The 23565-nt window shown below is 45.9% G+C and overlaps 1 protein-coding gene across 1 annotated transcript in view; it reads right to left on the bottom strand.

Moving 5' to 3' along the window:
- loxhd1a (lipoxygenase homology PLAT domains 1a) overlaps positions 1-22863 on the bottom strand; it is a 184336-nt gene extending 161473 nt beyond the window's left edge. Inside the window, exon 1 of the mRNA XM_078539341.1 lies at positions 22497-22863. Coding sequence (XP_078395467.1) covers positions 22497-22863 — 367 coding nt within the window. The remainder of the gene's footprint in view (positions 1-22496) is intronic.
- Positions 22864-23565: the final 702 nt, after the last annotated feature.

Here is a 23565-nt window from a genome sequence, read left to right as displayed (position 1 = left end):
AGCTTGGGGGACAGCCATTCCCTGGTTCATCCTCTGTGGCAATGCTTTGACCAGTCAGAGTTGACCTGCCTGGTTTGAACAAAAGCATGGCAATTAACTGTTCTCTGCTGCATTCTCCATGGCAACACCTCTACTCCATTCGCCAACTCATCAGTACTCTCTTCTCATGCAGTATAAATCGTTGTTCCTTTTACTGTTGGTTTATCTTACGAGCTGTCCTGATGCTTTGATAACATGTTTCCTTTTTCAGCAACACTTTATTTCCCTTAACTATCACCCCTATAATGGTCTACCTTGGGCATTTATCTAATTTCTGAGACCCTGTCATGTACAAATTCGCTGCTGCATTGGCATGCACAGCAATAGAGATTATACTTCAAAAATCATTCATTGGCTGTGAGGTGTTTTGAGATGTGATCAGATGCAACATCATATAAGATACTCTTCTCATTCTCCCAATTAATATAAAAACTCTTGCTTCATCTTCAATATTACTGCCGAAGAAAATAGTGTTCAGAAACAAACTAAACAAAGCAGAACATCCAAATAAGCTGTTCTAAGAGTCATATTCAACTCGAAATGTTAACTTTTTTTTCTCTGCAGATGCTGCCAGACCTACATCTGTACTTCCAGCGCTTTCTGCTTTAATCCAAATCAGCAAGGTGTTTTTGCATTATATTCCTTTTTTCCTCTGCAGAAGATGAGCTGAGGGAGTTTGATGAGGAGTGGAAAGGAGGTACCCCTTTGTTTTTTTCTAACTTTTTCACCCTGGAATTGGTTCTTGCTCTACTACAGGGAAGGAGCTAGCTGTTTAGTTACTATCTGGTGAGTCTATTCAATTCCTAAGGTTCAAAATAGTCCAGGAATTTGTGGTAAGATTTATAAAATACACAAAAGAAAATAAATAATTGATTAAAATAATTAAGTAATTAATTAAAGCACAGAAAGATGGAAGGACAGGTGATGTGTCACGGCTGCAGCATATGGGAGCTCCTGGATGCCAGTGTGATTGAGGGCAAACACATCTGCAGTAAGTGTCTGTGCCTTAAGGAGCTTCAGCTCAGAGTCATTGAGCTGGAGGCTGAGCTGCGGCCACTGTATCACACCAGGGAGGGGGAGAGTTACCTGGGCGTTTTGTACCAGGAGACGGTCACATCCTTTAGGTTAAGGTCTTCTGATTTGGAAGGTGGCCAGGGAAAGGAGGCTCTGACTGCAACTGAGGTAGGTAAGGGGACCCAGAGGCCAGGAGTGTCAGTCTCTACAATTGTTCAATAGGTTTGATGTTCTCTCAGCTTGTTTGGTTGAGAGTGGGGGCTGTAGGCTGGATGAACAAACTGACCATGGCATTGTGGTACAGGAAGCCATTCAAGTGGTGGAGCAAAAAGGAATGTAGTGGTAGTAGGGGGACAGTATAGTGAGGGGGACTGACACTGTTCTCTTTAGCAAAGAGCGAGAGTCCAGATGGCTGTGTTGCCTGCCCGATGCAAGGGTTTAAGACATTTGCTCAGAGCTGGGGAGGAACTTGCAGTGGGAGGGGGACAATCCAGTTGTTGTGGTCCATGTAGGTACCATGGACATAGGCAGGATGAGGAAGGAGGCTCTGCATAGTCAGTATGAGGAGCTAGGCACAAAATTAAGAAGCAGAACCTCAAAGGTAATAAAGGTAAAGGTAATTACTACCTGAGCCACGTGCAAATTGGCACAGGGCAAATAAGATTATAGAAATGAATACATGGCTCAAAGACTGGCATGAGAGAAGTGGGTTCTGATTTGTGGGGCACTGACACCAGTACTGGGGAAAGTGAGGACTGTACCTTTGGGATGGTCTACACCTGAACCATGCTGGGACTGATGTTCTAGTGAGCCACATAACTAGGGAAGTGGAGAGGGCTCTAAAATAAATAAAAACAGAAAACACTGGAAAAACTCAGCAGGCCTGGCAGCATCTGTGGAGAGAGAAACAGAGTTAACCTTTCGAGTCCATATGACTCCTTTTCAGAGCTAAAGAGAAGTAGAAATATGATAGATTTTTTACTGTTTAAGAGGGGGTGAAGCAGGTGGAACAAGATAGAAGGCCAGGGAATGGTGACGCCTAAGGAGAAATTGACAAAGATGTCATGGACACAAGACAAAGGAAGTGTTAATAGTAGTGGTGAAGAGTAAAGAAGGTGCTGATAGTGGCAAAAAGTAAGATAGCAGAATGTGTTAATAGCAGAACAAGGGTCAGCGCTCTGTGAAAGATAAACATAAAAACAAGTGATAGATGGCCCTGTAGGGGGTGGGGGGTCGTTGGGGAAAGAGGATAAAAAAAATGAACAAATAACCAAAAGAATAAAATAAAATTTAAAATACATACATAAATAAATAACTAACTAAAAATTGGATTTAAAAGGGGTCAAGAGGGAGGAGAGAGTTCATGGTCTGAAGTTGTTGAACTCAATGTTAAGTCTGGAAGGCTGTAAAGTGCCTAATTGGAAGATGAGGTGCTGTTCCTCCAGTTTGCGCTGGGCTTCACTGGAACATTGAAACAGGCCAAGGACAGACACGTGGGCATGAGAGCAGGGTGGAATGTTGAAATGGCCAGTGACAGGAAGGTCTGGGTCATGCTTGCAGACTGAGCGAAGGTGTTCCGCAAAGTGGTCACCCAGTCTGTATTTAGTCTCCCCAATATAGAGGACACTGCATTGGGAGCAGCGAATGCAGTAGACCAAATTGAAGGAGCTACTTCATCTAAAGGGAGTGTTTGGGGCCTTGGACAGTGAGGAGAGAGGAGGTAAAGGGGCAAGCGTTGCACCTTCTGCAATTGCATGGGAAAGTGTTGTGGGAAGGGGATGAGGTGTTGGGATGATGGAGGAGTGGGCCAGGGTGTCCTGGAGGGAACGGTCCCTATGGAATGCCGACAGGGGGAATTAGGGGAAGATGTGTTTGGCGGTGGCATCATGCTGGGGTTGGTGGAAATGGCAGAGGATGACTCTCTGAATGTGAAGGCTGGTGGGGTGTAAAGTGAAGACAAGGGGGACCCTATCTTGGTTCTGGGAGGAAGGGGAAAGGGTAAGGGCAGAGGCATGGGAGATGAGGGCCGTGTCAACCACAGTGGGGGGGAGACTTTGGTGAAGGAGAAAGGAAGATGGTGTCAGATGCACTGTTTTGGAAGGTGGCATCATCGGAACAGATGCTACGGAGGCAGAGAAGCTGAGAGAATGGGATGAAGTCCTTACAGGAAGCATGGTGTGAGGAGCTGTAGTCAAGGTAGCTATGGGAGTCGGTGGGCTTGTATTGAATATTGGTGTACAGTCTATCACCAAAAATGGAGACAGAGACGTCAAGGAAAGGAAAGGAAGTGTTGGAGATGGACCATGTGAAAGTGAAAGAGGGGTGGAAATTGAAAGCAAAATCGATAAATGCTGCTGCCAGACCTGCTGGGTCTGGATTTTCCAATATTTTCTGTTTTTATTTCAGATTTCCAATAACTGCAGTATTTTCTTTTAATGCTCTAAACTAAATAGTGGGGGCAAGGGGTCAAATTTGGGAAGTCTGGTAAACAAAGAATAGAGACAAGGTGAGAGAGACAGGTACTAATATGGGAAATGATAAACAGAAGGGACAGAGAGTACAATTCTAAGAGTAAATCAACAGATAAGGTCAGACATCACAAAAATAATAAAAGGGCAAAATTAAAGGCTCTGTATCTAAATGCACAGAGCATTTGAAACAAAACAGATGAACTGATAGTGCAAATAGAAATAAATAAGTGCAATCTGATAGGCATTACAAAGATATGGCTGCAGGATGACATAGATTGGAGTCTGAATGTTAAAGGGTCTTTTTTTATTCATTTATGGGATGTGGGCATCACTGGCTAGGCCAGCATGTATTGCCCATCCCTAATTGCCCTTAACAAGGTGGTGGTGAGCTGCCTTCTCGAACTGCTGCAGTTGCTGTGGTGTAGGTACACCCACAGTGCTGTTAGGGAGGGAGTTCCAGGATTTTGACCCAGCGACAGCGAAGGAACAGCAATATATTTCCAAGTCAGGATGGTGAGTGGGTGGAGGGGAACATCCAGGTGGTGGTGTTCCCATGTATCTGCTGCTCTTGTCCTTCTAGATGATAGTGGTCATGAGTTTGAAAGGTGCTGCCTAAGGAACCTTGGTGAATTTCTGCAGTGTATCTTGTAGATGGTACACACTGCAGCCACTGTTTGTCAGTGGTGGAGGGAGTGAATGTTTGTGGATGTGGTGCCAATCAAGCGGACTGCTTTGTCCTGGATTGTGTCAAGCTTCTTGAGTGTTGTTGGAGCTGCACTCATCCAGGCAAGTGGAGAGTATTCCATCACACTTCAGATTTGTGCTTTGTGGACAGGCTTTGGGGAGTCAGGAGGTGAGTTACTCAGGATTCCTAGCCTCTGGCCTGCTCTTGTAGGCTAAGTGGCTAGTCCAGTTCAGTTTCTGGTCAATGGTAACCCCCCAGGATGTTGATAGTCAGGGATTCAGCAATGGCAATGCCATTGAATGTCAAGGGGCGATGGTTAGATGCTCTCTTGTTGGAGATGGTCATTGCCTAGCGCTTGTATGGCGCGAATGTTATTTGCCACTTGTCAGCTCAACCTGGATATTTTACAGGTCTTGCTGCATTTGGACGTGGACTGCTTCAGTATTTAAGGAGTCGCGAATGGTACTCAATCATCAGCGAATATCCCCATTTCTGACCTTTTGATGGAGGAAAGTTCAATCATGAAATAGTTGAAGGTGGTTGAGCCTAGGACACTACCCTGAGGAACTCTTGCAGTGATGCCCTGGAACTGAGGTGATTGACCTCCAACAACCACAACCATCTTCCTTTGTGCTAGGTATGACTCCAACCAGTGGAGAGTTTTCCCCCTGATTCCCATTGATTCCAGTTTTGCTACACCTCCTTGATGCCACACTCAAATGGTGTCTTGATGTCAAGGGCAGTCACTCTCATCTCACCTCGGGAGTTCAGCTCTTTTGTCCATATTTGAACCAAGGCTGTAATGAGGTCAGAAGCTAAGTGACCCTGGCAGACCACAAACTGAGCATCTGTGAGCAGGTTTTTGCTAAGCAAGTGCCGCTTTATAGCACTGTTGATGGCCCTTTCCATCACTTTACTGATGTTGGAGATAGACTGATGGGGCGCTAATTGGCTGGGTTGGATTTGTCCTGTTTTTGGTTACAGGACATACCTGGGCAATTTTCCACATAGTCGGGTAGCTGCTAGTGTTGTAGCTGTACAGGAACAGCTTGGCTAGGGGCGCGGCAAATTCTGCAGCACAACTCTTCAGTACTATCGCCAGAACATTGTCAGGACCCATAGCCTTTGCAGTATCCATAGCCTTCAGCTGTTTCTTGATATCACATGGAGTGAATCAAATTGGCTGAAGACTGGCATCTGTGATGCTGGGGACCTCAGGAGGAGGCCGAGATGGATCATCCACTTGGCACTTCTGTCTGAAGATTGTTGCAAATGATTCAGCCTTATCTTTTGCACTGATGTGCTGGGCTCCTCCATCATTGAAGATGGGGATATTTGTGAACCCCCCTACCCCCTCCAGTGAATTGTTTAATTGTCCACCACCATTCACGACTGGATGTAGCAGGACTGCAGAGCTTAGGCCTGATCCGTTGATTGTGGAATCCCTTAGCTCTGTCTATCACTTGCTGCTTATGCTGTTTGGCATACAAGTAGTCCTGTGTTCTAGCTTCACCAAGTTGACACCTCATTTTTAGGTATGCCTAGTGCTGCTCCTGACATGCCCTTCTGCACTCTTCACTGAACCAGGGTTGATCCCCTGGCTTGATGGTAATGGTGGAGTGGGGGATATGCTGAACCATGAGGTTACAGATTGTGGTTCAATACAATTCTGCTGCTGCTGATGGCCCACAGGACCTCTTGGCTGCCCAGTCCTGAGTTGCTAGGTCTGTTCGAAATCTATCCCATTTAGCACGGTGGTAGTGCCACACAACACGATGGATGGTATCCTCAATGTGAAGACAGGACTTCGTGTCCACAACGGCTGTGCAGTGGTCACTCCTATCAATATTGACATGGACAGATGCATCTGCGGCAGACGGGTTGGTGAGGAAGAGGTCAAGTATGTTTTTCCATCTTGTTGGTTCCATCACCACCTGCCGCAGACCCAGTTGAGGAACTATTTCCTTTAGGGCTTGGCCAGCTCGGTCAGTGCTGGTGCGACCGAGCCACTCTTAGTGATGGAGATTGATGGTCCCCAGAGCATTACCATGGGTTTCTGGATTAACAGCCCAGTGACAATACCACTATGCCACTGACAGGTATTTTGCATTGGTATGTGACATTTAGGAAGGACAGGAAGCTAGGAAAAGGTGGAGGGGTAGCTCTGTTAATAAATGATGGTATCAGCACATTTAGAAAGGAGCGACCAAAGTTCAGAAAACCATAATGTAGAAGCAATTTGGGTTGAGATGAAAAACAATAAAGGCAAAAAGTCACTTGGGGGAGTGGTGTACAGGGCCCATAATTGTAACTATATGGTAGGGCAGAGTATAAAGGAAGAGATAATGGACCTTGTCAGAAAGGTACAGCAATAATCATGGGGGTTTTTAACCTACAGACAGACTGGAAAAATCAGATGGACAAAGGTAGCCTAGATGAGCAGTTCATAGAATGTTTTCAGGATAGTTTATTGGAACAGCACGTTCTCAAGCTAACCAGAGAGCAGGCTATACTAAACCTGATATTGTGCAAAGAGGTGGGATTAATTGATAATCTCATAGTGAAGACACCCCTAGGTAGCAGTGATTATAATATGATTGAATTTTACATTCGGTTTGAGGGAGAGAAGAGTGAGAAGAGTAATATTTTAAACTTAAATAAAGGCAATTATGAGGGCATGAAAGCAGAGCTAGCTAAAGTGAATTGGCAAATGAAGTTTGGGGATAGGTCCATAAAGATGCAATGGCAGACTTTTAAAGGAATATTTCAGAATACACAGAATATATATATACCAATAAGAAAGAAAAATTCCGTGGATGGAGAGCCCAACATCTGTGGTTGCTAAAAAAAAACGAGTTAAAGAGAGTATCAAACTTGAAGAAAAAGCATATAATTGCGAAAAGGTGGGTGGCAGGTCAGAAGATTGAACAGAATATAAAGAACAGCAAAGAATGATCAAAAGATAAATAAGAAAGGTAAAATTAGAGCACAAGAGAAAGCTAACTAGAAATATAAAGCTGGCAGTAAGAGTTTCTATAGGTATTTAAATAAGAAAAGAGCTCACAGAACGAGCATTGGTCTGGACGAAGCTGCGTCTGGGGAATTAATAATGGAAAGTAAGGAGATGGCAGATGAATTGAACAGGTATTTTGCATTGGTTTTCACTATAGAGGATAGCTGTAATACAGATGCAAACCAGGAACTTTTTTTATTTGTTCATGGGAGGTGGGCATCGTGGCTCAGCCAGCATTTATTGGAAGGGAGGGAGGAACTCAGGAGAAGTAGAATTGAACGAATGGACTTCATCCTAGGGTCTTGAAAGAAGTGGCTAGTGAAATAGTTTACGCGTTGGTTTTAATTTTCCAAAATTCCCTAGTTTCAGGGAAAGTTCCATTAGATTGGAAAATAGCAAATGTAACTCCTTTATTCAAAAAGAGAGGGAGACAGAAAGCAGGAAGCTACAGATCAGTTTGGTTAACATCGGTCATAGAGAAAATGTTAGAAGCTATTATTAAAAATGTTACACCAGGGCACTTAGAAAACTGTATGGCAATCAGACAAAATCAACATGGCTTTTGTGAAAGAAAAATCATGTTTAACCAATTTATTGGAGTTCTTTGAAGGAGTCACATGTGCTCTGAATAAACGGGAACCAGTGGATGTCCTGTAGTTAAGTTTCCAGAGGGCATTTGATAAGGTGCCACATCAAAGGTTATTGCGGAAAATAAAAGCTCATGGTGTAGGGGGTGATCTATTGGCATGGATAGAAGATTGTCTAGCTAACAGGAAGCAGAGAGTAGGCAAAAATGGGTCTTTTTTTGGTTGGCAAGATGTAATGAGTGGTGTGCCACAGGGATCAGTGCTGGTGCCTCAACTTTTTACAATTTATATAAATGACTGGATGAAGGATGAAGGGACAGATGGTATGGTTGCCAAATTTGCTGACAACACAAATATAGGTAGGAAAGTAAAGAGGATGTAAGGAGGCTACAAGGTGACATAGATAGGTAAGTGAGTGGGCAAGGACCTGGAAAATGGTGTATAGTGTCGGCTAATGTGAAATTGTTCATTTTGGCAGAAAGAATAATGAAGAAGCATATTATCTAAATGTTGAGAGATTGCGGAGATCTGTGATTCAGAGAGATCTGGGCGTGCTAGTGTATGAATCACAAAAGGCTAGTATGCAGGTACAGCAAGTAATTAGGAAAGCTAATAGAATGTTATCATTTATTGTGAGGGGAATTGATTACAAAAGTAGGGAGGTTATGCTTCAGTTATACAGGGCACTGGTGAGACCACATCTGGAGTTATGTGTACAGTATTGATCTCCTTATTTAAGGAAAGATGTAAATGCATTAGAAGCAGTTCAGAGAAAGTTTACCAGGCTAATACTGGTAATGGGCGGGTTGTCTTATGAGGAAAGGTTGGACAGGTTAGGCTTGTATCTACTGGAGTTTAGAACAGTAAAAGGTGACTTGATCAAAATCTTTAAGATTCTGAGAGCTCTTGACAGAGTGGATGTGGAGAGGGTGTTTCCTCTTGTGGAAGAATCTAGAACTAGGGTCACAGCTTAAAAACAAGGGGTTGCTCATTTAAGACAGAGATAAGGAGAATTTTTTTCGTTCAGAGGGTCATAAGTATTTGGAACTCTCTTCCTCAAAAGGCAGTTGAAGCAGGCTCGTTTCATATTTTTAAAGCAGGGCTAGATAGATTCTTGATTAACAAGGGGGATGAAAGGTTATTGGGGAAGGTGGGAGGTTACAATCAGATCAGCCATGATCTTATTGAATGGCAGAGCAAGCTTGAAGGGGCGCATAGCCTACTCCTGCTCCTAATTCGTATGCTCATATGCAGAAGGTGTTGATCATGGAACGGCATCAGCTGGCCCTGACTTCTTCTCTGAGTGGCATCCAGTCAACCTGGAAAGTTAATGTTGGAAGGCAATGTGGTTGACTCTTAACTGCCCCCTGAAATGGCTGAGCAAGCCAAAGGATGAGCAACAAATACTGGTCTTGCCAACAATGCCCACATTCCATAAAATAATTTTTAAAAATTGATTATGGTTGGGGGGTGAGTGGAGTGGCTTCTCAACCACTCAGTTCATTGAGAAGGGTAACTGGAAGGTGCTCTGTCTAGATATGAATTGATTAGCCCTAAATGCCCCAGCACCATTACTTGACAGAGTTGAGATAATGGTGCATGTTTCCAGGGAAATCTAACAGAACGAGAAAAGAAATTAACACAAAAAAGAAAATATGGGCCCAAAGGAGATGTGAATTGGGATTCCCCACCTCTGCTAGTTCAGCTTCACCAGATTGAACATCATCTCATACCCAGCATCGACAAGAACAAAGGCATGTAGCTGCTCTCCACTGATGTGTACTATGACAGCAACAGATCAGGTGTGATGAAGTGCGTTTCTGTTGCAATAGACACTCAGCGCTGGGCTCCACTAAATATTTTGCACCACATCCCAGAGAGCGAGGCAGTATAAATCACCAAAATACCTTGCTTAATGATGCTTGAATGATGTGCTAATTTAGTGTGTTAACCTTTAAGTGGCTTTAAGAAAAGGGAACACAAATTTGTCATGTAGGCAATAGGACCAGCTAAAGTCATTTCTATATATAAGCTTTAGTAATGCACCATCCCAGAAGTGTAACATGCTACACATGGAATTAAAGGAAAAGGACTTGTTGCCTTCACCCTAATAGCATGACCAACAGGATATAATGGCCTCCAAAGAGCTCATAGTGTAATGTTCTGCAACTAATCTAAAGGTCTTGGCCAAAATTTTTCGCTCAGCGTGCGGGTGTGTGCCCGACACGCTCGAGCATAAAAGGACGCGCGATGATGTCGGGCGAGCGTTCCGACCTCACTGCACACACTCACAATATTTCGGTCGGCCTATTAAGGACATTAATCAACTAATTGGTTAGCATTTTTCACTGCCCGTCCAACCTTACGGTTGGCAGGCGGGTGAAAAGGCCAAGCGGCCTTTGCATTTTTAGCGAACCCTCGTCCATGGGCGGAATGAGGTTTCGACCAGTGATTAAAAACAAAAATAAAAACTTTTTGCCCTCGTATTTAACATGTGACAGAGTCACATAACGGGACATGTTTTCATTATTTAAAAAATCTTTATTTTTATTGATAAAAATCTTCACCTCCTTGAGGCAGCTCTGTGCCTCAGGGGGCTTTTACTGCGTATACCTGCATGCATGTGCGAACTTCAGCGCTTGTGTTCCTCCCACCCCCCACCCCAGCACCGCTAAGTGCTGTGGCCCACGTCGAAAGCTGGTCAGCCGTTAATCGGCCGGCCAGTGTGAAGTTGTGGCTGGGGCCCGATCGCGGGTGGTGGTCAGTTTCTCGGCCACTCTGGGGCCCACCTGCTGCGCCCGCCCAGCGAGGGCAAAATTCTGCCCCTTGAGTTCAAGTCCCACCATGGCAGGTTGTGAACTCTAATTCAATAAATTAGGTAAATTGCAGGTGATCACCAGGAACAGTAGGACAGCGAAAACACTGAGTTGTCCAAGCATCACATTTGATCATGCACGTCCTGCCATTTTAATGTGACACAATTGTATCTGGGACACAAGATCCCAGGCTCAGCTTTCCCAGGTATGCCCTGTCCCACTTACAAGATATACCCATAAGAGGTGGGGGCGAAGTCTTGTCTCCTCAGTGAGGAAATCCGTTGTGCAAAGTCAAAATGAAAGGGTACATGCAGCAGTCCAAAGGTGGGCTGCAGGCCAATAGCAGCAACAAAATTGTGTATTGCAATCTGTAACCTCGTGATCTGGCCCATTTCTCCATTCCTGGGCAACATCCAGGCTTGGGTTGACAAGAGGTAGGCAACTCGCATGCCAGGCAATAACCACCTCCAATAAAAAATCCCAACCACCTCCCAACAACACCACCATTGTCAAAACTCTCACCAACAGCCATTGTGGGGGCTCGGGTGGGAGTCATTGTTGACAAGCAGTTTACCTGGACTAGCCATATTATTGGCAGGCTATAAAAACAGGGCCGAGGTTGGGTACTCTGTGACCAATGTGTCACCTTCTGACCTCTCAAAAACTTTTCCTCATTACAAAGCACTTGTCAGGTGCCCATTGGAATTCTCACCATTGATGTTGACGGGTGCCGCTGCAACAACACTCATACAGCTCGGGAGTGTTGAGTACAAACAGCCCGCTCAATAGAATCATAGAATCTTAGAATGATTACAGCATAGGAAGAGGCCATTCCACCCATCATGTGCATGCCAGATCTCTGCAAGGCCAACACAATCCCTCGCCTTTTCCCCATAGCCCTGCAATTCTTTTCTCGTCAGGTGCTTATCCAATTCCCTTTTGAAAGCCATGAGTCTGCCTCCATCACACTGTCAGGCACTGCAATCAACCTTTCACCAGCAGGAACAATTTCTCCCAGCCTACTCTGTCCAGACCCCTCAGAATTTTGAACACGTCTATCAAGACTCCTCTCAAACTTCTTTAAGGAGAAAAGCCCAGTTTCTCCAACTATCCGCATAACTGAAATCCCACAACCCTCAAACCATTCTGCACCCTCTTTAAAGCCTTCATAACTTTTTTAAAGTGTGGAGCTCAGAATTGGACACAATACTCCAGTTGAGGTTGAACCAGTGTTTTATAACTTCCTTGCTTTCTTTTTAATTTGCTTTTGGGATGTAAATGTCACTGGCATGACCAACATTTATTCCGCATCTCTAATTGCCCTTGAGAAGATGGTGGTGAGCTGCCCTCTTGAACTGTGTGCAGTCCATGTGGTGTAGGTATACTCACAGTTTGGGAGGGAGTTCCAGGATTTTGACAGTGAAGCAACTTATAATATAGTTCCAAGTCAGGATGGTTTGAGGCTTGGAGGGGAATTTGTAGGTGGTGGTGCATTTGCTGCCCTTGTTCTTCTAGCTTGTACAGGTCATGAGTTTGGAAAGCACTGTTGATAGAGGGTTGGCAAGTTTCTGCAATCCACCTTGTAGATGGTACATACTGCTGCCACTGTGTGCCAGTGGTGGAGGGAATGAATGTTTAAGGTGGTGAATGGGGTGCTGATCAAGCATGCTGCCTTAACCTGAATGGTGTCAAGCTTCTCGAAAGTTGCGGGAGCTGCACTCATCCAGGCAAGTGGGGAGTATTCCATCACACTCCTGACTTTTGCCTTATAGATGGTGGACAGGCTTTGGGGAGTCAGGAGGTGAGTTACCACCATACAGTTCCCAGCCTTGCACCTGCTTTTGTAGCCAAGGTATTCATATGGCTGGTCCAGATCAGTTTCGGTCAATGGTAACCTCCAGGATGTTGATGGTGAGGGATTCAACAATGGTAACGCTGTTGAATGTCAAGGGGAGATGGTTAGATTCTCTCTTTTTTTTCATTCATTCACGGGGTGTGGGCTTTGCTGGCTGGGCCAGCATTTATTGCCCATTCCTAGTTGCCCTTGAGAAAATGGTGGTGAGCTGCCTTCTTGAATTGCTGCAGTCCATGTGGTGTAGGTACATCCGCAGTGCTGTTAGGAAGGGAGTTCCAGCGACAGTGAAGGAACGGCGATATATTTCGAAGTCAGGATGGTGAGTGACTTGGAGGGGAACTTCCAGGTGGTGGTGTCCCCATCTATCTGCTGTCCTTGTCCTTCTAGGTGGTAGCGGTCATGGGTTTGGAAGGCGCTGTCTAATGAGCCTTGGTGAATTCCTGCAGTGCATCTTGTAGGTGGTATACACTGCTGCTACTGTGTGTCAGTGGTGGAGGGAGTGAAGGTTTGTGGATGTGGTGCCAATCAAGCGGACTGCTTTGTCCTGGACGGTGTCCAGCTTCTTCAGTGTTGTAGGGGCTGCACTCATCCAGGCAAGTGGGGAGTATTCCATCACACTCCTAACTTGTGCCTTGTAGATGGTGGATAGGCTTTGGGGAGTCAGGAGGTGAGTTACTCATCGCACGATTCCTAGCCTCTGAAAATTGGAGATGGTCATTGCCAGGTACTCATGTGATGCCATTGTTACTTGCCACTTATCATCCCAGGTCTGAATGTTGTCCGGGTCTTGTTGCATATGGACACAGACTACTTTAGTGTCTGTGGAGTTACGAATGGTGCTGAACATTGTGCAATAGTCAGTGAACATCCCCACTATTGACCTTATGAAGGAGGGAAGGTCATTGATGAAGCAGCTGAAGGTGATTGGACCTTATACACTACTCTGAGAAATCTCTGTAACAATGTCCTGGAGCTGAGCCGAATGGCCTGCAACAACCACAAGCATCTTTCTTTGTGGTGGGTATGACATCACATTATGGATGATTCACCATTTCTTCAAGCTGAACATCAAAAAGACAGAATTCATTATCTACCCACTGTAAACTCTGTTCTATTTCCAATGATTCACCAGTTCCCCACTCAGATGAACCAGACATGAAAAGCTTGAATTTCAAACATGTATTCATATGTTTGATCACTAAGGCTGCTTGCTTCCATCTAGGTAACATCATTCCCTTCAGCACTTAGCTCACCCTCAATTCCATTGACACCATGCTACATGACCTCAAAACTTGAATTCTCCAATATCTTCCCTGCCAGCCTCAAATTATAAACTTCCATAAGTTCCAAATTGTGCAAAACGTAGCTTTATGTATCCTGTGTCACACAAAGTCTCATCATCCATCAGCCCATTCCCATTAAATCCTATCAGCTGGCAGTCCCCAAAGCATTGAATTCAAAATCTTTGTTGTCATCTCAAATCATTCCACAGCCTCTCCTTATAGTATCACTACAACATCTTCCAAATTAGGAATTGGGAATGTAGGAGCAGGCCATTCAGCCCCTCAAGCCTGCTCCACTATTTAACGAGGTCATGGCTGATCATCTACCTCAACACCATTTTCCTGTACTATCCCCATATCCCTTGATGTCATTAGTGTCTAGAAACCTATTGATCTCTGTCTTGAACGTACTCAATGACTGAGCTTCCACAGCCCTCTGGGGTAGAGAATTCCAAAGATTTACTACCATCTGAGTGAAGAAATTCCTCCTCACCTCAGTCCTAAATGGCCTACCCCTTATTCTGAGACTGTGTCCCTTGGTTCTAGACCACTCACGAACACCACCCCTCCACCCCCCACCACCCATCCCCCACCTCCACCAGTCAGGGGAAACATCCTTCCTGCATCTATCCTGTCTAGCCCCTTAAGAATTTTGTAAGATCCAATGAGATCGTCTTTCATTCTTTTAAACTCTAGAGAATGCAGACCTAGTCTCCTCAATCTCTCCTCATAGGACAGCCCCATCATCCCAGGAATTAGACTGGTGAACCTCTGCTGCACTCCCTCCATGACCAGTATATCCTTCCTTGAGTAAGGGAACCAAAACCATACACAATGCTTCTAGTGAGGTCTAACCAAGGTTCGATACAATTCAAGCAAGACATCTTTACTCCTGTAATTAAATCCTCTTGGAAAAAGGCCAACATACCATTTGCCTTCCTAATTGCCTGCTGAACCTGCATGTTAGCTTTCAGTGACTTATGAACAAGGACACCAAGGTCACCTTGGACATCAACACTTCCCAACCTCTCACCGTTTAAGAAATACTCTGCATCTCTGTTCCTCCTACCAAAGTGGATAACCTCACACTTATCCACATTATATTCCATCTGCCATGTTCTTGCCCACTCACTAAGCCTGTCCAAATTCCCTTGAAGCCTCTTTGCATCCTTTTCATAATACACATTCCCACCTAGCTTTGTGTCATCAGCAAACTTGGAAATATTACATTTGGTCCCCACATCCAAATCATTGATATAGATTCTGAATAGCTGGGGCCCAAGCACTAAATCCTGCGATGCCTCACTAGTCACAGCCTGTCAACTTGAGAATGACCCGATTATTCCTAGGCTGGAATTTTCCATTCCCGTTGGCGTCGGGTGTCATGGAAGGCATGAACGGACAATTTGGCAGCAAGGCCAAAAGTCAGTTTCACTATGTGGTGAGACCAGTTCATGATTGTCCGCTCTAGCTGTCAATGGCTGGTCACTGTTCCCACTGTCGGACGTTGGGAACATCATTTTAATACATCTGCATATAATTATAATCCCTGCCCACCGGAATCAACCCCCCACGCTGGATTTTCCGGGCATGTCGGGTGTTTCACAACAGCATTTAAAAGGCGTGCACCTGACGAGCTGCACTTTGAGGGGAACTCAGAGGTGAGTGCACACTAACATTGCGGAGCGCTCGCGAGGGTCACCCCTTCGACCTCAAGGTTGAGGCGCCGCACATTCAGGCGAGGGTACAGGGAACAAAAACAGAAAATTCTGGAAAAACTAACCAGGTCTAAGAGCATCTGTGGAGAGAGAGCCAAAGTTAATGTTTTGAGTCTGTATGATTGTTCTTCTTTGTTTCAGATTTTCAGCATCCGCAGTATTTTGCTTTTATCTGAGGGTACAGGGAAGTTGCTTTTTCCCGGCTGGCTGACAGTGCGGTGCTGGGGCAAGGGCTGCTCTGCGGTTGGGGTGAGTTGAGGAGGGTAAGGCAGCATGGTCTGATGCGAGTTGGGGTGGGGAAACCCAGCACGGTCTGATGGTAGCGCATGAGCACGTGCGGGTTGGGGTGGAGGGAAGCAGCCGTGCATTAGGGACACCTTGTGTGAAGTGACCATTCCTCCGCAGCTGAAACAGTTCAGGCACAGCAACATTGACATGCCTGGAGTCGGACCTCTAGCTTATCTGACAACTCAAGCAACGCAGAGGCATGAAAGTGCCAACAAGTGCTCCAGAACCTTTCACTCCTCGAGCATAAACTGCAGAACAGTTAGATGACTGAGCACATTTTACAATCTCCTTACTAAAGCTGGCCATGGAGCAGTCACTGGTGGAGGCAATGTCATCATCTCGGTTTGGGCCAGTCTCTCCTGTGGTTCAAGCTAACAGTGCAGACTTGCAGTGTGGGTTAGGAGAATGCCTGTGCCTGAGCTGAGAGCACAGCATGCAGTCCAACGGGCAAAGCTGCCGCCAACTGGTCCTGTGGAGTGGGGCGGAGGTGAGTGGGGTCTCGGGCAGCCATGCAGCGTTCTAATTTCTGGCCATCCAAATGGTGGCCAGCACTCTCCAGGATGCATTAAGGGACCTTCAGACTTAACCAAGAGAGGTTCTTAGTACACCCATGCTAACCCACGCATCTGAAGGAGGAATACATCAGGAGCATGGAGCCTGGTGACCTATGCATCATGGCTTACAGGGAGCAGAAATGAAGGAGAAGAGAGAAATAGAGATGCCTGGCTGGGCAGAGGGAGGAGCAGTACCCTCAAGAGGAAGGGGCAGCTGAGGCTCCTGTGCACACTGCTGAAGGGCCACAGCGAGCCATCACTGGCTGGTGCCTAGCTAGACCCAGGGTCAATTGACGGCATTTGCCATTCCTGCAGATGACTGAGAACCAGTGTTGTCAATCACTGCACATATCCAGTGAACTGGTTGGTCACATCTGCCACCTGCTGCAGGATTTGGCGCCATGGGAACATGGAGGGCATCCAATGCCAGTGGCCGTGAAAGCGACCACAGCGCTCAATTTTTATGTCAGTGGCTCCTTTCAGGGCTCCATAGGTGACCACTGTGGGATCTCACGAGCCTCCACACACAAATGCATCCAGGAGGTCATGGACGCCATCTTCGCAAAGGCATACGTCTTTGTGCATTTCACCTGGAAACAGGAAAGCCAGGAAGCAGGAGCACAGGGATTTAGCCAGACCTCAGGTTTTCCACAGGTGCAGGGTGCCATCAACTGCACTCACGTAGCGTTTAGATCTCCATGGCAACAAGCAGTCAACCACATCAACTGCAAGGGCTTCCACTCGCTGAATGTGCAGCTGCTGTGCAACCACCACAAACCCATCCTACAGGTCTGCGCACAGTTTCCAAGGAGTATCCATGACTCCTACATTCTCAGCAGGTCTCAGATCTCTGACATCTCCCAGGGTCCACAGGGGCTCCTCAGGGACAAGGGCTACCCGCAGAGGACATGGCTGATTACACCCGTGCAGTGGCTTCAGACTGAAGCAGAGAGAAGATACAGTGAGGCTCATGCTGCAACTCACAACTTGGTGGAGCAAACCACCAGGATGTTGAAAATGAGGTTCTGGTGCCTGGACTAGTCTGGCCCTGGACCCCAGAAAAGACATCCTCCTTTGTAGGGCACTGCCGCTGACCACCTTTGCCACCACCTCCCATGCTGGATTGTTGACCTTGCTTATTGGTTTTCGCCTAGAGCAGGGGTAGAGGACTTCGTGGTGGGCCTCCAATGTGTCCAGCAGACCCACGATGGGGGTGTTGCTAAATCTGGAAGAAGCATGTTTCCTCCATCAGTTGGCAGCCATCAGTTCCCAGCAGCTTCCTATCCCTTGAAGAATGCTAGCTCTATGCAGGGTGGCCTTTAATTATGGCGCCCGGTTTACTGAAGGCCTGGGGTGACGGTGGGGCGGGCAAATCAAACACCGCCCCACCAGCAACGCGGCGTGTTTCCTGGGAATGCATAGTGAATGAGGCGGGAATTGGATGATACCAACCATGAAAACCCACCATTGCGACCAACAGGTAAAATGCTACCGCATTTAGTGAAAATCTGGGAAGATTCCGCCCATGCCCCCTGTTTTCTGTCCACTAACTAATTCTCAATGCATGCCAGTATAATTTGGTGTTCTAATTTTTATCCTAGCATTTTTCCTGTCCAAATGGACCTTAAGTCTTTTTTTGTGGTAGCTACTCTCAAGGGACTAATTTAGTACATTGCTTCTTAACACTTGTAGGTAGCCTCACATATTGCGTGAGGGAGGGCTCCTGCTTCTATTTTTTGGCATTCCCTTCCCTTTACTTTACTTATTCTCACTCTGTCCTAATTGACAAGTGAATAATTAAAATTTCCCTGAATAATAATTTTTTATTATTAATAAATAATAATAATAGTAATCTGAGGGAGGAGGTGAGGCAGTGGGGTAACCAGCCTGCACACAACCGCCCCATCAAACGGGAAGATTACTTCTCCAATTTATATCCTGCAATTGGGAGATTTGCAATAATGTACTCAGTCCCTTTTTGTTCATTTTTTAGCTTGATCGATATTGTTTGCAACTCTTGCTTGTCTAAAACGAAAGCATGCATTCCCTCTTTTTATTAATACTGTCACTCTATCTGCTTAATGTCTATGTTATCTTTTCTATATGGATGTAAAATGTTGCAAAAGCATCTGCCTAGTGTATTGGTATGGACATTGAATAAGATGCTCAGGACCTGCACTGTAGGCATAAACCAGGGGCCTATACTCGTTTAGTGCCTCATTGACCAAATTGTTTTGTGCTGAATGTAGTTGGTGCCTGGCCAGCTGTGTTCACGAAAACCAGGTCTTTATGTGGCATAGGGTAAGAGGCAGATTTTCAAAAACTACTTACAAGGAGCAGGAATGCTGTTCCCAACTCTACATTAAAGCCAGGAGCTGCTGTCTGTCACCGCCTGCCCCTCCTGATTGCCCCTGTCTTGATCTCACCTTGACTCCTGATCGCCTCTCCCTTTCCCATTCAGCTTTTCCTACCCTCACTCTGCTCCCTCTCCCACCTGCCCCCATCCCTCTCCTGGTTACCCATCAAGTCTCCTAAGCCTTATTTGACCTATGCATGACGCAGCTATCTGAAATCCAAATGTTCTTCATCAGTGTGCTGCCTAGGGATGCCTGGCAGATGTGCTTAACTCACTGGTCCAATATAATGAGGCTCGAGGCCTACATCAGGTAAGTCTCAAGATTTCCAGGCTTCCTGCTACTGTGCTCCCCCAGTGTCTCCCCATAATTATCAGAGCCACTTTATTAGATTCTGTGCTCATGCCGAATATTATATAGAATCATGGAGAAAGACTCTTAGAATCTAAAATCATACAGAGCATTGCATTATCCTTATTTACATACAGCATCATTAGAATTGATACTCATGAGGAACTTGATAGAGACTCTAAGCTCACAAAAAATACTAAAACACTAGAATCTACACTTGAGAATATTATATGCAACCTACACGCATAAAGAACATCGTATTAGGATCCGTACTCATAAGCACCCATGTGGAATTAGAATCTGTACTCATGTAGAATGTTGCTTTGGAATTCAAGTCCATGAGTAATTGAATCTGTACTGACAGAGAACACTGTAACAGGATCTATACTCATGTAGAAGACTATTAGAACCTATACTCATGGTGAATACTATATGATATACCCAGAGTATACTGTGTCAAAATTTATATTTACACGAAATAATACTTTTAGAATCCATGCTTACAGAAGATGCTGGATTAGAGCCAATGGGAGAGATTTTAATTCATTCAAAACCCATCCACTTACACAGTGTTAAAATAAGGCCCTGTACATATGTAAAGCATGCTACACTGGAATTTATATTGAGAGAAGAAACTAGAATTAATGGCCAGAATTTTACATGCTACCCCTCCTTCAGGAATGAGCAGGCAACTGGAGAAGACTTAAAATCAGGTGGCATGGCAGGGACACCATGCACATTGCCTACCTGCCCCTTGTATTTTACAGGTGGGGGTGGCATCATCGTGCAGCCACTGGTCTTCAACCAGGGGTGGGCGGGGGACTCATCAGGTGGGAAGAGCACAAAGCAAACTTGACACAGCGTTCTGAGCTAGGAGGTGGGGTGTCCCACATTCAAAGGTGTTCAATGCGTGGGGAAGATGTTTCCATTAGTAGGAGAGAGTAGGACCCGAGGGCACAGCCTCAGAGTAAAGGGAAGACCTTTTAGAACAGAGATGAGGAGAAACTTCTTTAGCCAGAGAGTGGATAATCTATGGGATTCATTGCCACAGAAGGCTGTGGAGGCCAGGTCATTGAGTGTATTTAAAACCGAGATAGATAGGTTCTTGATTGGTAAGGGGATCAAAGGTTACGAGGTGAAGGTGTGAGAATGGGGTTGAGAAACTTATCAGCCATGATTGAATGGCGGAGCAGACTCGACGGGCCGAGTGGCCTAATTTTTGCTCCTATGTTTTATGATCTTATTGTCCTAATGCCTGATCGGGGGGCCCGGCATTGGTAAAGGGGGTGTGGAATGGGGGATCCATAGAGAGCACCCACTCTGCCCTTTCCTTCTACCCCCTTTCCTGCTGGCAAACCCCTCTCCATGAGCCCCATCCCATCCCTATTTACCTGACGCCAGGGGCTGAATTTTGAGGTTGTTGGGCGGGCACGGTGGGCGGGCCCGGAAATGGCTGGGAAACGGCCCCCACCAATCGGCCCCCAACAGCGATTTCACACTGGCTGGCCAATTAACGGCTAGTCAGCTTGAAAGGCGCGCTGAGAAACTCAGCGCTGCTGGGGTGGGGGGCGGGAGGAGGGTGAGGACTGAAGTCAGCATGGGCACGGGGGTGGGGGGTGCGCAATGACAGCTCCCTGAAGGCAGAGAGGGAGCTGAAGAATATAGAACCATCAAATAAAGATTTATAAATGCAAAAAAAAATGTCCACACATCGGACTCACTCACCTAAACATATGCATTATAAAAATTCTGCCCAAACATTTTTTAAAATTTAATTACATAAACCTCATCCTGCCCTTGGACGAGGTTTCCTGAAAAATGGAAAGGTCACCTGGCCGATTCGCCCGTAAGGTTGGGAGGGCAGTGATAAATCGTTGTTAATTAATACTTTAATGGCCTTAATAAGCCTTTCAGTTGTCAGAGGGTGCGCTGCTGACCGACATATTGCGCCAGTGCACGATAGCGTCGGGACGCTCATCCAATGTCATCGCGCGCTATTTTACACCCGATCAGGTCGGGAGCGCGTCCGCCTGTGGGACGTAAAATTCTGCCCCAGGGATCTGACATTCCTGGTGAAGGCCCAAGTGCACTGCTGGTAGCAGCCATTGCTCCCCATGGTAGGGTTAGTAATGGAGAATTCCTGACCCCTGATTGGCTGGCAGATCCTGGGGGCAGGATCTCCACCCTACAGGGGGCAGTGCAGCAATTAAAGTAGTCAGGAGCCCTGGCGACAGGCTTCCCGCTGCCTATTAGGGACTTAATTCCCTCAGGGCATCTGGAGATTGGACGGGCAGGATTGTCACCAGTTTTATGGCAGACAATGGGTTCCCTATCACTCCCTTAATTTCCCCCATTCCCTCTAGTTGGGAATTTACACTAGGCTGAGGTTCCCTGCCCTCCCCCCTCCCCCACCCCTTCAGTGACTGGAGGCGAGACTTTCGCTTCCATCTGGGGACAAAATCCCACCTTCGGGAGCAGCCGGTAGGCCAAATGGCCGTCAACTCTCTGGTCCCAGGAGCGACATCAGGAGTGATGACCACTGTTAGGACTGCATCCAGGCCCCAGCGGTAATCATTGCTGGAGCCAGACATTGAGGTAAGTGACGAGGTATCACTGGAACCAGGTTTGCAGGCCTCAGTGAGGTGGGTGGGGGGCTGGGATGGTGGACAGGCCAAGGGGGCAGGGGAAACTAGTGAGGGTGGGGTGGCGGGCAGGGTGGGCCTCTGATGGCACTAGGTGGCCCAAAAGGAGGCACTCTCTCCTTTGCCTTCCACCAGCCTGAGCACTGAAAGCTACTGAACTTCACACTTGGCACCGGCCTCTGCCTGCCATGAAATAAATTATAGTGGGGGCAAATAGAGGCTCCTACATGGCCATTAATCGGCCATTTAAAGGGCCCCAATTGGCTGATGGGAAGACAGGCCATCAAACACCCCCCCTGCCATGTGTAAAATTGCGGTAGGGTAGATTGGGTGGATAGGCGCCGGGAAGCGGCATCCATAGCATTGAATTCAGTTTTATGACCCCCTCCCCCACCCCTGCCTGCCAACCCACTGCCAGAGAAGCATAAAATTCAGCTCCCTGCGTCTACCCTATAAAAAAACTTCCATGATTTGAAAGATCTCTATTAGGTGCCTCCTCAGCCTTCCCTTTTCAAGAGAAAAGAGACCCAGCTTGTTTATATTCTACTCATCAGTACGCCCCTGCATTTCTAGCATCATCATGTAAATCTTTCCTGTGCCCTCTCCAGAGGCTCTACATCTTTTGTATACAATATGACAACCAAAACTGTGCTGCAGGAGGGAATATTTGGTGTGTTTCCCTTTCCTCTTTAAGTCATTTAAATTAGAAGTGGGATGCTGGACTATTGAAAGTAACACCCTCTGCCTCGAGCACAAAAGAACAGAAACAAATAAAGTGAATCTAGAGAAATAAAGACAATAAATAAGACACTGGCGTAATAATGACCTTTCTTCTTGTGGTACAGATCCTCTCCATCATCTGAGGACTCAGTGCAGTATGTCAGAAGTTCTCTTTCATAAATTTCTTGATAGTTGTATCCTTTTTTGGATTTTTTGCCTTTTGATTTATCTTCTTTCCCTTTATCCTTTTTCTTTTTTCTTTTTTCTTCATCACTGTCATCCGAAGCCTTCTTTCGCCCCTTTCTCTTCTCCTTTCTAGGTTTTTCATCATCTTCAACGGAACCCTTTGACTTGGACCTTTTGTTGGACTCTTCTTTTGAAGATGTTTTCTTTTTCTTCCTTTTTTCCAGTATTTCTTCTTCTTCCTCATCTTCGTCTAGGTGCTCCTTTGATTTTTTCTTCTTGTCTTTCATGTTGGTGTCATTTTCGATTTTTCTTTCCTACCCTTTATCCTCCGTGTCACATTCATACAAGGAGTCGCTCTCTGCTCTGTCCTGCATTGCCACACGAATCTCATGAAAAAATTACTACTCTGCCAGAGTCACGTGACGCGAAGAGAAAGCAGAGTGTAAAAAGAGCCCAGAAGCACAAACCCTATCATCAGGCTTCAGGTCTCTCCATAATTTATGGTATTGGGATCACTTTACATATGGGGAATGTCTCAGCTTTACCTGTGATCTCCAGCCACCTCAGTAGACGAAGTAGACAATGACTGGGCTGCACTCAGACAATTGCACGTTAACACAGACTAAACATTATACCTGGAAGACATAACAGTAAGGCCATTGGAGCAGATTCTGTGCCAAGTCTTGTGAAAGGAGATTTGTCATTGAATTAGGACGGCTTTATTACAGCACATTGCTTAACTCTATCCTACCTTCCCTTGTCTAGTCAGGTTCTGCTACATTCCCATTTGAATTTAAGGCTGATGATATGATCGCTTTACTCATGAACTCCTATTGAGATGATTCTTCTTTCATTCACATTGGGGGTGATTTTAACTCCCCGCTTCTAGGTGGGAATGGTGTGTGGATTCAGATCGGGCAAGCTGACTTACTGGCACAAGGCTGCTCTGTTCCCACCCAGCATCATTTTACTTTCATTGACTTCCACAT

This window comes from Cetorhinus maximus, chromosome 1 (assembly GCF_964194155.1).
Source record: "Cetorhinus maximus chromosome 1, sCetMax3.hap1.1, whole genome shotgun sequence".
NCBI classification, from domain to species: Eukaryota; Metazoa; Chordata; class Chondrichthyes; order Lamniformes; family Cetorhinidae; genus Cetorhinus; species Cetorhinus maximus.
The sequence above is the reverse complement of the archived record's forward strand: the minus strand, read 5'-3'. Positions and strand labels throughout refer to the sequence as shown.